General features: G+C 34.9%; 1 protein-coding gene across 1 annotated transcript; it reads left to right on the top strand.

Moving 5' to 3' along the window:
* The first annotated feature begins 12,159 nt into the window (after nucleotides 1-12,159).
* Nucleotides 12,160-12,450, top strand: LOC142163445 (ras-related protein RABA1f-like). The gene has a single exon (XM_075220730.1). It carries the CDS (start codon nucleotides 12,160-12,162, stop codon nucleotides 12,448-12,450), a length of 291 nt encoding a protein of 96 aa, XP_075076831.1.
* Nucleotides 12,451-12,693: the final 243 nt, after the last annotated feature.

Genomic DNA, 12,693 nt, shown 5'->3' on the forward strand with positions numbered 1-12,693 from the left:
GAACGCACTAGATGTTGAGAAGCTTGATCAAGTAAAGAAAAGGATAAGTTGGTAGAATATGACGAGGAAGGGGAGGATTTTGCGGTTGGCAACATAGAGGAATAAGGGAAAATATTTTCATCAAACACAACATGGCGAGTAATATAAGTCCGAGAAGACACGACATGGTAACAAAGGTAACCTTTGTGATGAGAACTATACCCTATAAAGACACAAGGTAGAGATCGAAAATCAACATTATGATGATTGTAGGGTCGAAGATAAGGATAACAAAGGCAACCAAATTCTTTGAGAAAATCATAGTCAGGAGAACTCTTATAAAGTAATTGATATGGTGACTTAAAGGATAAAGAGGAAGATATGGTTATATTGGATAAGTGTGTGGCAGTGTTAAACACATGCTCCCAAAATTGATAAGGAAGGGAAGCGTGAGAAAGAAGAGTGGGTCCTTTTTCAATTATAATTCGATTTCGGCGTTCTGATGCACCATTTTGTTGAGGTGTATAAGGGCAAGAGATACGATGATGAATACCTTGATTTTTTAAAAAGGATGATACATTTAGGTACTCACCTCCCCAATCAGTTTGGACTTATTTTATTTTAGTTTCAAACTGAGTCTCAACAAAAATTTTGAATTGAGCGAAAAGTTGAAAAACTTGCAATTTATGAGACATAAAGTATATCCAAATAAATTTGGTGCAATCATCAATGAATAAAACAAAGTGGCAAGATCCATTAATAGAAGGAACAGGGGAAGGTCCCCAAACATCGGAATAAACTAATTGCAAGGGACTACTTCTAGAATCATGGGAATGGGAAAAGGGTAAGCGTCGACTTTTTCCTAGTTGACATGGTTCGCAAACATTAGGAAAATCAAAATTAGAAATAGGTAGACTAAAGTTATACGCAAGACGTCGAAGAAGAGCTTTATTTGGATGAGCCAGTCGACGGTGCCAACCAACAAGAGATGTGCGTTCACCAAGAAAGACAGAAGGTGGGGAAGATCGAGAATGAGGTGATGAAAGTTGAAGACGGTAAATGCCATCATCAAGTGCTCCTCGAAGTAGTTTCCTTCCCTGCAAATCCTTCATATAACAATCATAAGGATGAAAGTCCATAAGGATATTATTATCACGAGTTATTTTAGAAATACTAAGTAAATTTTTGAAAATTTGTGGGACATGAAGAACATTGTTAAGATAAATAGGTCGAGTGGGTGTAGACAAAATTGATGAGCCAATGTGCGAAATAGGAAGTTTCATACCATTGCCCACCATCAAACCATCATTGCCGGTGTAGTCAACTTGTAAGGAGAGGTTAGCCATGTCGGAGGTCACATGATGTGTAGCACCAGAATCGAAGTACCAAGCAGGATCAACAATAGCTGAAGGAGAAGCAAGATGTGCTTGTTTAGGAGTTGACCAAGACGGTGGCTGCCTTGTTGGTGGAAAATCTTTTTTGTTGGAATGATTGTAGCAGTTACGAGCATCATGATTATTTTTTCCACATATTTGACATTGCACACGCATATTGAATGCAGCCTTGAAAATTCTAAATGAAGAATCAAGGCCATTAAGAACAAATGAGATGAAGTCATCATCTTGTACAAAGTACAAGCTTTCGGCTAGAGAGCCGGCAATTGCACGCTTCTTCTCAAAGTACTCTGTGATGGAAAGATTGCCTTTAGGAAGGTTTTGAAGTTGGGATTTTAGTTGCATAAGTCGGGCGCGTGTCTGTGACTGAAACATGTGCTCAATTTTGGTCCAAGCATCATAAGAAGATGTGGCTCGAGCTAGGTGACCAAGAAGAGGATCAGAAATGATTTGACAAAGCCAAACGAGAATAAGAAGATCGCTACGTCACCATTCCTCGTAGGCAGGGTTAGAAGTAACTACTAATTGTGCTTGGGGAGGAGAGGAATATGTATTAGAAGGTGGATTTGTAGCGGTAATGACTGAAGTAGAGGTGACAGTAATGGTTTCTAGAGGAGGATTATAACCGAGAACAAAGGAATCAAGCGAAAAGGCTTTGAGTATGGCCAAGGTATTTTCTTTCCAAAGACAATAGTTGTTTCGGTCAAGTTTGAGAGAAAGATTTGGTAGTTGAATAGTGGTGGAAGAACTGGTCTGTTTTGCAAGGGACAACAGGTTGCTGGAATTTTGAGAAGTGGCCATAGGATCGATGGGTAAATCTGATACCATATAAAGATTAAGAATGAGAAAGAGTTTAGAAAATAAGAGAAGATGCATCTTCTGCTATTCTTATTCTAGTTTATATAGATTCTGTACATCTTTGAAGATAAATATAAAATTTTGAGATCCTTATCTAATACCTATTCTAAAGGAAGAGTAATCTTTTTTTTTTTGTTACAATGGATAAGCTACAACAATAGAGTTCTAGATAGACTACAATGTGAATTCAAAACAGATAATACACTCTAATATATTTCATCAAAATAACGAAAATGCTTGAATTCATGTTGAATTTTCTTGGATCTGTTCAGGTCGTGATTTTTGTTTGCCTTGAGGTTCTTTTGTGTAAATTTGAATGAATCAATAGAGTAATTTGAGACCTAATATTTTTGTATGAATCAATTTAACTTCCTGTTGACAATAGAAACTCTGTTAATCCTTGGATCATTTCAGGCTTAATCAATTGTTCCAGCCTTGAATGTGTTTGAGGTTTTTGCCTAATTGCTGCAGATTTCTTCAATTATATTTCACTATAATTTTAACATCTCATAAAGGTCCCATTGAAGAACTATTGAATTTTGAATTAGGCATTGAACATCGAGATAAACTTTGCTGATCTGGACGTAAAAGAAAGCCCAAGAATGACTGCAATTGTTAAGGGGAGAAATTCAAAAATAGCCAGATTTACAAGCGGTCATTCAAAGATAGCCATGCTTTCAAAAGTAATCGAAATTTAGCCACTTTTCATGTAAAGATAAATCTGAGCAAAAACACTGTTTAAAACCCGGAAAATACGCCAGTATATTATGCTAGAGTTCCAGCATAAGTATACTTGAACTCCAGCATATTATACTAGAGTTCCAGGATAAGTATGCTGGAACTCCAGCATAATATGATGGAGTTCCAACATAAGTACAATAACTCCAGCATAATATACTGGAGTTCCAGCAAAGTATACCGATCCAGTATAATATGCTGGAAGTTCATACATAAATGCTCGAACCTCCAGTATATTATGCTGGAACTTTTCGTGTGTTGGAGTTCCAGCATAATATGCTGGAAGTTCATACACAGGTGTACTGAACTCCAGTATGTTATGCTGGACCAATCTCTGTTGCAACAAAATAGTTGTTATTTTTCAATGACTTGACAAACGCTGGCTATTTTTGAATGACCAGTCAAAAAAACTGACCAACCCGTGCTATTTTTACATTGTTAAGAGGTTATTGGCATAATATGAGATTGTTGTATCAATTTTGTCATTTGAATTTGTGTCCTATTGTGACTATTATATAAACATAGCAGACTTCTGATAATTTTGTTTTATAATCAAACCCCACAATTAGTTTTAGTTCACTGTAATTGTTTGGTTTGAATATATTGGGCCTAGCAAGCACATAAGGCCTACGTATATAGGGCCTTTGTCAATGTGAGTTTATGAACTCTAGCCTTGGGCCGGGGCATTTGCATCTATACCGCTTTTTGGGTTACGTTTTAGTTTGTGTCCGCTTTGCAAAACAAATTATAAGCGTGCCCATCTTTTTGCGTAACTTCAGCATACGGGGCTGAAGTAGCAAAGTCAATCACGCAAAACTTCAGCATTCTAGTAGATGGGACTGAAGTGTGCTGAAGTTTTTGTTTTGTAACTGGCGAACTTCAGCTCTAGAGCTGAATTTTTATTTTTGTAACTGGGGAACGTTTTTGTTTTGTAACTAGCGAACTTCAGCTCTGGAGCTGAAGTTTTTGTTTTGTAACTGTCAAACTTCAGCTCTAGAGCTGAAGTTTTTGTTTGTAATTGGGGAACTTCAGGTCAAAGTTTGAGTAGTCCATTTTCTGAGATGAACAAACCCCGCCAGCATAGAGGAAGCACCCATGACTCCACCAATCAATGCAAACATCAACATAAAACTTGTTGATGGATTCCCTCCTAAATCTGTTACATAATTCACATTGAACAGACACAAAATTAAACAAACTATACAATCAAACAGAGCTCAACACAATATTATTTTATGAAGAAGTAGCTAACATACGAGGGTGATTTTGTTCGCCATCGATGTATTTATCAAGTGACCGGCCAGCAAGTCCTAGTACTATTAAATAAACTACCAAGTTTATGACTAAGAATGGTCCCATTAGGCTTCTGCCACCCCTTCTGTTCGCCATTATTTGATTAACTTAATTAAGCTCAGCTGAGAGTAATTAGAGTTCCACTGCTTTTGCTTGTAGTATTGCTAGTTGCATGTCTGGTTTTTTCCTGAAAATAGGAGTTGAGTTTTTTGGTTGTTAGGATACGTGGTCGCTTCAAGAGGACTCCATTGCTGCACTTTACAGGTGTTACAACTTGAGGAGGAGAAGGAGGAGGAGAAAGAGGGTTGAAGTTGTTTAAAAAGTGGATACAAGTTAAAACTTTAAAAAAAAATGGGTATAGGTTAAATGGGGGCGACCAAATAGGGCGCCCCATGCAATTTTTACCCTTAGGCCTCTTCAATGTGAATTCGATGGGGCCCAGATGGGGACAAGCAAGGCTGATTGGACTCGTCCTTTCTTCTCAATTTAATTGTTGTATGAATCAAAGCTTAGCCCACATAATCACGTTAGTTAAAGATCTGAACCTTTGGCTACATCAACATTAGGGGTGTACAAAAGAAACCGACAAATCGCACCAACCCCATAATCCGAGTCAAACCGAGAAAAAAAACCCGATTATGATTTGGTTTGATTTGGTTTGGTGTTGGAAAAAAAAAGACCATAATTGTTTTAGTTTGGTTTTAACTAAAGAAAGTCAAACCGAAACCAAACCAAACAACCCGACATTTTTTAGATATATTTAATAAATAAATATACTTATTGTTTATTGTTAATATATAAATATACTTATTGTGATGTAATTTATAACTATTTCTTAAAAAATTCATAATTTTATCTTTTAAGGTATTATTTCAAGGTTGGACTTAGAACTTTTGAATGTTCCAATAAGTTTTATAGCCATTAACATTAGTAAATTAAATAATGCTAACAAAAGCCCAAACCAGAATTAAATCAATACTAATGCTAACAAAAGACATTCAATTCAATACTATGAACTGGAATGTATTGAATATCTATTTTTTTGTTTTGCAATAATTTAGATAAAAATGCATAACCTATTTTTATTTTTCTTTAGCGTTTAGTCATATAATTAATACTCTCTTATTAGTCTACTTATTTTAGCATGACTTCGTACTTTTAGATTATGTTTATTTTTATTATGGATTTTTAATTAGCAATATTTATATTACATAATTTTATTGTCTTTATTGTTGAATATTTTAAGATAATGCCATGACACATCTCACATTTTGTATTATTTTCTTGGAAAATACTTTATATAATTATATCTTATTAGGATTAAAGAAATATTTTGAGCACAATTTATATGTTTTTTCTATGACGATTTTACCAGGAAAAAATCCGAATAACCTGAAAATCCGAGAAAAACCGAGAGTGAAAAACCTGAGTTTTATTGGTTTGGTTTGGTCTTTAAATTTAATAATCCGACACAATTGGTTTGGTTTGATAATTATAAAATCCGAACCAACCCAACCTATGTACCCCTAATCAACACCTTAAAATCAATCCAACTTCAGGGTGTAAATGTCACTTTTCCAACAGTGACCCAGCGAGGTAATCATCATGAAACTCTTGACTTGAATTAATTGGTACCAAGTTCTTTAGTCATTGTGAATGAATCAGATTTTGATTCCAACAAGTCCTTTCCATAGTGTACGACCCTCAACGATCAATTTACGAAAATAAACAACTTATAAACTATGGTAGTTTTTCTTTAAGGCGCGACTAATAAATCATTGTGACTATGGGTACGGTTCATATGACATGGTCACGATATATAAACCCCAATTTGAGTACGTGTTCCCGTGACTTGACAACAACTTCAAATAATTAAAATAAAAATATTGTGAATCACAAGTACATTTCACGTGGCGTAATTTGCGATGTGTACAGAAACAATAAGGGCGCTACACCATGACTTTTTTAAATAAATTTCTTAATTATGAAATTGAATATACTTCACTTACCTCTTCAATTGTAGCAAAAAGTCTTTAAAAATCGTCTTAGACCGAGTTCCTAAACACCAAATAATGCAAAATAACCTAACCCTTTCGATTATAAAAGCCTGCCAGCAAAATCACGCATGTGGCTCACTTAGTCGCACCTGCTACGCCGCATCTACAGAAATTCATCGCAGATGCTGAATTCATTAATTCTTCGTCCATCTTCTTTTGCAGAGCAACCTTCGCATCTGCGAGTCCGCATCTGCGGGCTCCTTTCGCTCCTGCGCGTGCCATCTGCGCACCTATGCTGCTTCTGTGGACTTCCCCTGCCATGCTCTGCTTGCGCACCTGCGGCAAAACCCACTGCAAATGGGAAAACACCAAAAGCCAAAACTTGAGCAACACCACCAAGTCCAAAAATGGTCTGAACTCCATCTGAAACACACTCGGGGTTCCCAGGCCCATCCAAACATATTAACTAGTCCTAAAACACATACAAATCTACGTGAAACCTCAAATCACCCAAAATAACATCAAAACTATGAATCACACTCAAATTCAAGCCTAAAGAAACTAATGAATTTTCAAAATTCAAAACTCATGCCGAACCATATCAAATCAACTCCGAATGACCTCAAATTTTTCATGCAAGTTCCAAATGATACCACGGACCTATACCAATTCTCGAAACCACAATCCGAGCCAGATATCAATAAAGTCAACCCTCGCTCAAACCTATCAACCTATTTTCTAACTTTTACCAAAAAAAAACATCAAATCAACCTACAGACTTCAAAATCTAAATTCGGACATACGCCTAAGTCCAAAACCACCATATGAAACTATTGAAACCATCAAAACACTGTTCCGGAGTCGTCTAGATAAAAATCAAACTCCGGTCAACTCTTTCAACTCAAGCCTCCAACCAAGGCAGTAATTGTCTCAAATCTACCGCACAAGTCACATAATCATAAATACACATATAAAAAGTATCAAATAGGGAAATTGGGGCTAAAATACTCAAGACGATCGACCGGATCGTTACTATGACATTTGTAGTTAAGAATAGTGCAACAAAGAAGGAAACAAGTATTTTCATCTTCTCTAGATATCTGCAACGTTACTCTTTCTTCATAATATATCTGCTCCATAGCTATATTTAAAGTTTCCGAATTCTTCCAAAGAAAACAGGGTGGGTTTTCACCACTGACTACCTCCATGAAAAATGTTTTTATAGAGAAAAGAGATTATTTCTATTATAATAGTTTGGTGGAAAGAAAAGGAAAGTAATTCGAAGAAATTGAAATGCTACAGTAATATAGCTTTATCAACTGTATCAATACAACTTAATTATCACTTACTCTGTTTATTGTAGTTGTCTTCCTGCAAATGTCTTTTCATTTACCTGGTTAATTGTAGTATAAATTTGTTGATCACTTGTTAGAAGATAATTTTACTTTTTCGTACAAAAATGTTATATATAAGTAGGATTTAAAAGAAGGGACAAAATAGCCGTTTAATTTTAGAGGCTTTCTCTACTTTAGTATAGCATGATAACTTTAACTTTAGAGGGTTTCTATTTTTAGTATAATATGATATGATCTTTTTTATCATCAAAATTTATAATATTCTTGTATGGTGAGATTAGGAGTGATGTAAACTCCTTTCCAAGTCGCCAAGTTTTTATTTCGATATTTTAAGTTTTTAACGCATTATATGAATGGCAGCAACTTGTTGATTAATAAAATATTTATTATCTTATTTTATGATCATGTTAGGAAAGCGTATGTCTAAGTCTTTTAATTAATACGGAACTTCATATTTCTTGTAAGTATAGTGACACAGGAATCAGGAATGGACTGAATTTTCTTGTTTTATATATCAATTTCAAAGTTACAACTTTTATCCCTGTGAATGAGAAAGTTTGACAAGCTAAAATGTTTATTGAAATTAAAGTACGATCTAAGTCAGTGACAATTATTTTGACTAGCTTTAAAGGCTTAAGTGACTTTTGAGATTGAATATGACTAAAGGTGCCGTTGTAAAGACTAAAACTTTGTTACACTTGGACAATATTTTGGTAGTGAGTCAAAACATACAATTAAAGTAAGATTTAAGACTGTGACCTTAAAAGTTTACCTTCCTTGTTGCGAACATATTAGCTTCTTTAAATTAGGGTTGCTCAAGAAAATCATAAATACCAGTTTGAACCATGAAATTGTGTTATAGTCTATAGATACATAAACATATTAGTATGCACACCACTGCATTTGTGTTATAAGCAAATGTATAAACAGATTACATGGGAAAAAAGCACCTACAACACTAGGAACGAACAGGGGAAAGACGCAAAAGAAAAAAGAAAAAAAGGTAACTAAATTATTTTATTAATCACCAAGATAATTACAATTGTTTTTAGCTAGAGCACAACCCAGTCTGCGGTCTTCTCTAATGAAGCTAAAAAACAAATAAAACCTGCTAATACTTGGCTTAATGGAATTAAGAAGCCTACCTGCTAGGGAGGGTTTCTTCTTAGTCCCATGTCTAAACCTTCACATCCTGTTAGAAGTCAGAAGATGAAGGGAGTGAATATTTATATATCTATATCTATACTATATTAAAAGCACGAAGGCCCTTAGCGAAATGTCGTTCGCTTTTTTTACCCTTTTAAAATAAATTTTACATTGGACAAAATAGTAATTTAAGTTATTTTTCTAATATATAGAAATAGTTATTTTATTATTTTCCTAATATGTAGAGTTTGAACTCAACTAAAACTTTTCTTATTAAAGCTTTTCTTATTTAAATCACTATGTAAAATCTTAATTTTTAGGATATTAAAATCAACTAAGTAAATAACAAACGATTCGTTTGTATCATTTTTTTTTTTTTGTAACTACACATACAAATTAGGAAGGTAAATATCTCATGAATTTGATAAAGAATTTTAAAGTTCTATTGGATGTGCACTTTTGTTCCAACTTAAATATTTGGACTATTGTATATACATCAATTTATAAAAAATTGAGTCCCTCTGTACATGTACTTCTAGCACAAGTTAGAGTGGTGGCATTGAGAAAATCACTGGTACTTGAGCATTCGTGTTCATGTTATTTTTCGTAAAATATTAACTCAATATTAATTATTTTTAAAATTTATATTATAACTTATCAATTTTTCCTAGGAACCATACGACCAACTTATTTATTCCCAAATCTCGAAAAGATAAAAAGATTAAATTTTTTGATATTTGACAAATCACAACAAGGTAATTTTTGAGGACTTATGCGGAATTTTTTGAGGATTTATGTGGAATTGATTTTTTTTTTATTGAGTTAGTTAAATGGAATTAATATTCATCATTTTAGGAATTTATATTTTTTCATTAAAATTCTATTTAATAACTTAAACATATTTCTTAATAATATTTATGAGAATTTTTAAAGTATACATTCATCAATTTGGTACAGGAGCAAACTAGATCGCTATCACTGAATGGGCAAAACTGGATCGCTACAAACCGGACATGCATTGTTCCTCGTCAATAGCCACTTTTTGGCGCAATCTGCATGAAAGTCATGGCCACAGTGAAGTGTGCCGATCATATCTTCATCTTCATATTCATATGCACAGATGAAACAAGCATCTTTTTCCTCATCATCACACATTGGACCATAATATGTTCTCGTTTCTAAATACTCAGATATGTCAACCCCAAACTCCTCTTTTTCTATTTCTTTAACAAGATTATCATATATGTCAACCCCAACTTCCTCTTCTTCAATTTCATCATCAAGACTATCATCAGATTGTGGCACCGGAAACGCATAATGAGTGACGCTATGATACTCAGATATGTCAACCCCAACTTCCTCTTCTTCTATTTCTTTAACAAGATTATCATATATGTCAACCCCAAACTCCTCTTTCTCCTCTTCTTCAATTTCATCATCAAGATAATCATCAGACTGTGGCGCCGAAAACACATAATGATTAACACTATACTGATCAGATATGTCAACCCCAAACTCTTCTTTTTCTATCTCTGCATCAAGTTTATCAAGAATACTATGAGGAACTGGTGACGGCACCCACGAACAATGAGGCATGATACTATAATTGACACTCACTCGAGCTGTTGTAGCCATATGTCTGGGCACTTGATCTCTTGTTTGCAACGGAGTAGCAGTATGAGACATGTTGTAGAATGAAAGTTGTTGGGATTATAGGGTTTAATGTTTACAGAGTTAAATATATAGGCCGAATTAATACCCAATTTGATTGGGAATAGGACTAATACCGCGTTTCCTTTGGAGTCTTGCGTATCAAGATTCTTTCCCTATTCTTTTATTGTTCCTTTTCTATTTCTTCTTTTTTATTCTAGACTACATAATTAGTCCCCTAAAATTATTCCTATTAAATATAAAATATGTAATTTAAATAATTATTATTTCTTATAGAGATAAGTAAAAAAATTAAATCATTTGTTATCAGCTTGTTACCAATCATTTTTTTTTTCACTCTTTGCGTTTGATAACACTTTGAACAGTACAACCATGAGATTTTGAGAGTAAGAAGTGCAAAACTGCTCTGTGTGTGAATAATTTTTGGAGATTTCTTGTCTCACAGTGGTGGAAAATGGAACCAGGAATTTAAACAAGAGGGATTCAAAAATTGTCATACTTGGGATTTGAACCTATGACCTAAAGTCATATTTTGAACCCCTTTTACCACTTTCTAGAACTTTTCCTTATGACAAGGGGATTCAACAGCTTATATATAACCAAAATAACTAGTTTTAGTGCTATTCTTTAAGTACATAATTGTTCAGCGAAGGAGGCTCAATTGAACCCCCTTCCTTCAAGCTAGCTCCGCCCCTGAAATCTCAGTAAAGCCACTGCCTTTTTTCTTCTAGCACCAGCAGGCTTTTCGTAATTCGAGGGCAAGAGAATTGGACAGATTGCTCTCAGAAAGCCAATGACTTTTTTTCCTTATTTCTCGTCCAGAACAGGCTAGCCTCCAATTGTTACTGAGACCACTTCACAAGTGAGCTGCATGCCTAGGCTAGAAAAGGAATTCAAGCTCTTTTCTGGCTCTCCTTGAATCTCCATTTTACTGTATTCCACTGCCTAATCATATAGTTTGATGGATTTCATGTGGTTTTCCTCAAACTAAAGAGCCAGGTGATCAGCTAGGATGGTAAGGCTACAACAGTGACCTTTTGGGTTTATAGATTACTGCCCACCCTACTCCAAGGGGATCAGTCTTCAAAATTAAGTTAGTCTTCACTTTTTTTTAATCATGGATCTAAGATGAAATGTTCTTTCTTGATTTTGTTCATTAGGCTAACATTGATCTCTGAAATGATTTCGGCTGTTATTTTTTCGTTCTTTTTGAAGTCTGAAATGAGATGTGGTCATGTTCTTGTTATAAATAAGTTTGATGTACTAGGGGCCTCTTTTCATTCCTTATTTTCTCCTATCTATTGTTGTAGTAGGTTTCCAGCCTTGATCGACCCATGTTTCTATAGCTTTTACAGTCTCAGGTCCTATAAATATTTTGTGTTCATCTTGTTTTTCCTGGTACAATTTCCATGTTATTTTATATCTTGCTTTCCAATATGGAAATGTTTTGATTCGACGATAATAATTTTTTGTGTTCATCTTGTTTTTCCTGGTACAATTTCCATGTTATTTTATATCTTGCTTTCCAATATGGAAATGTTTTGAGTCGATGATAATAATTTCTCAATTTGCGCTCTTTGTTTAAGATATCGTGCAATCACAAGTGCCTACTATCGAGGAGCTGTCGGTGCGTTGCTTGTCTATGATGTCACTCGTCATGTAACCTTTGAGAATGTAGAGAGATGGTTAAAAGAGCTCCGAGACCACACCGACTCTAGCATTGTCATAATGCTGGTGGGTAATAAGGCAGATTTGCGTCATCTGCGGGCTGTTTCAACTGAGGATGCCAAGGGGTTTGCTGAGAAGGAAAGTACGTTTTTCATGGAAACATCTGCATTGGAGTCCATGAACGTGGACAATGCCTTCACAGAAGTGCTCACTCAAATACACCGCGTTGTTAGCAGGAAAGCTCTTGAAGTAGGAGATGACCCTGCAGCATTGCCGAAGGGGCAGACTATTAATGTTGGAGGGAAGGATGATGTTTCTGAAGTAAAGAAAGCCGGGTGCTGTTCTTCTTAGAACAAAGAGTAATACAAATGGTTGAAGAGGTTCTCTTTGTTTTGAGCGCAAAAATTGACATGGCAGTTGTACTTCTCCCTCTATATACTAGGAAGTAACCACATGGATTGCTTATCAATGAGAGCTTTATAACTGGACCACTAGGCATTAATGAATTGAGTGCAGCCCCAAGATTGATTATCCAAGTGACTTCATAGCATTCTTTATCCTTGTTTCTATATTTTGCTTCCCTTGGTCAATGAT

Source organism: Nicotiana tabacum, chromosome 8 (assembly GCF_000715075.1).
Source record: "Nicotiana tabacum cultivar K326 chromosome 8, ASM71507v2, whole genome shotgun sequence".
Lineage (NCBI taxonomy): Eukaryota > Viridiplantae > Streptophyta > Magnoliopsida > Solanales > Solanaceae > Nicotiana > Nicotiana tabacum.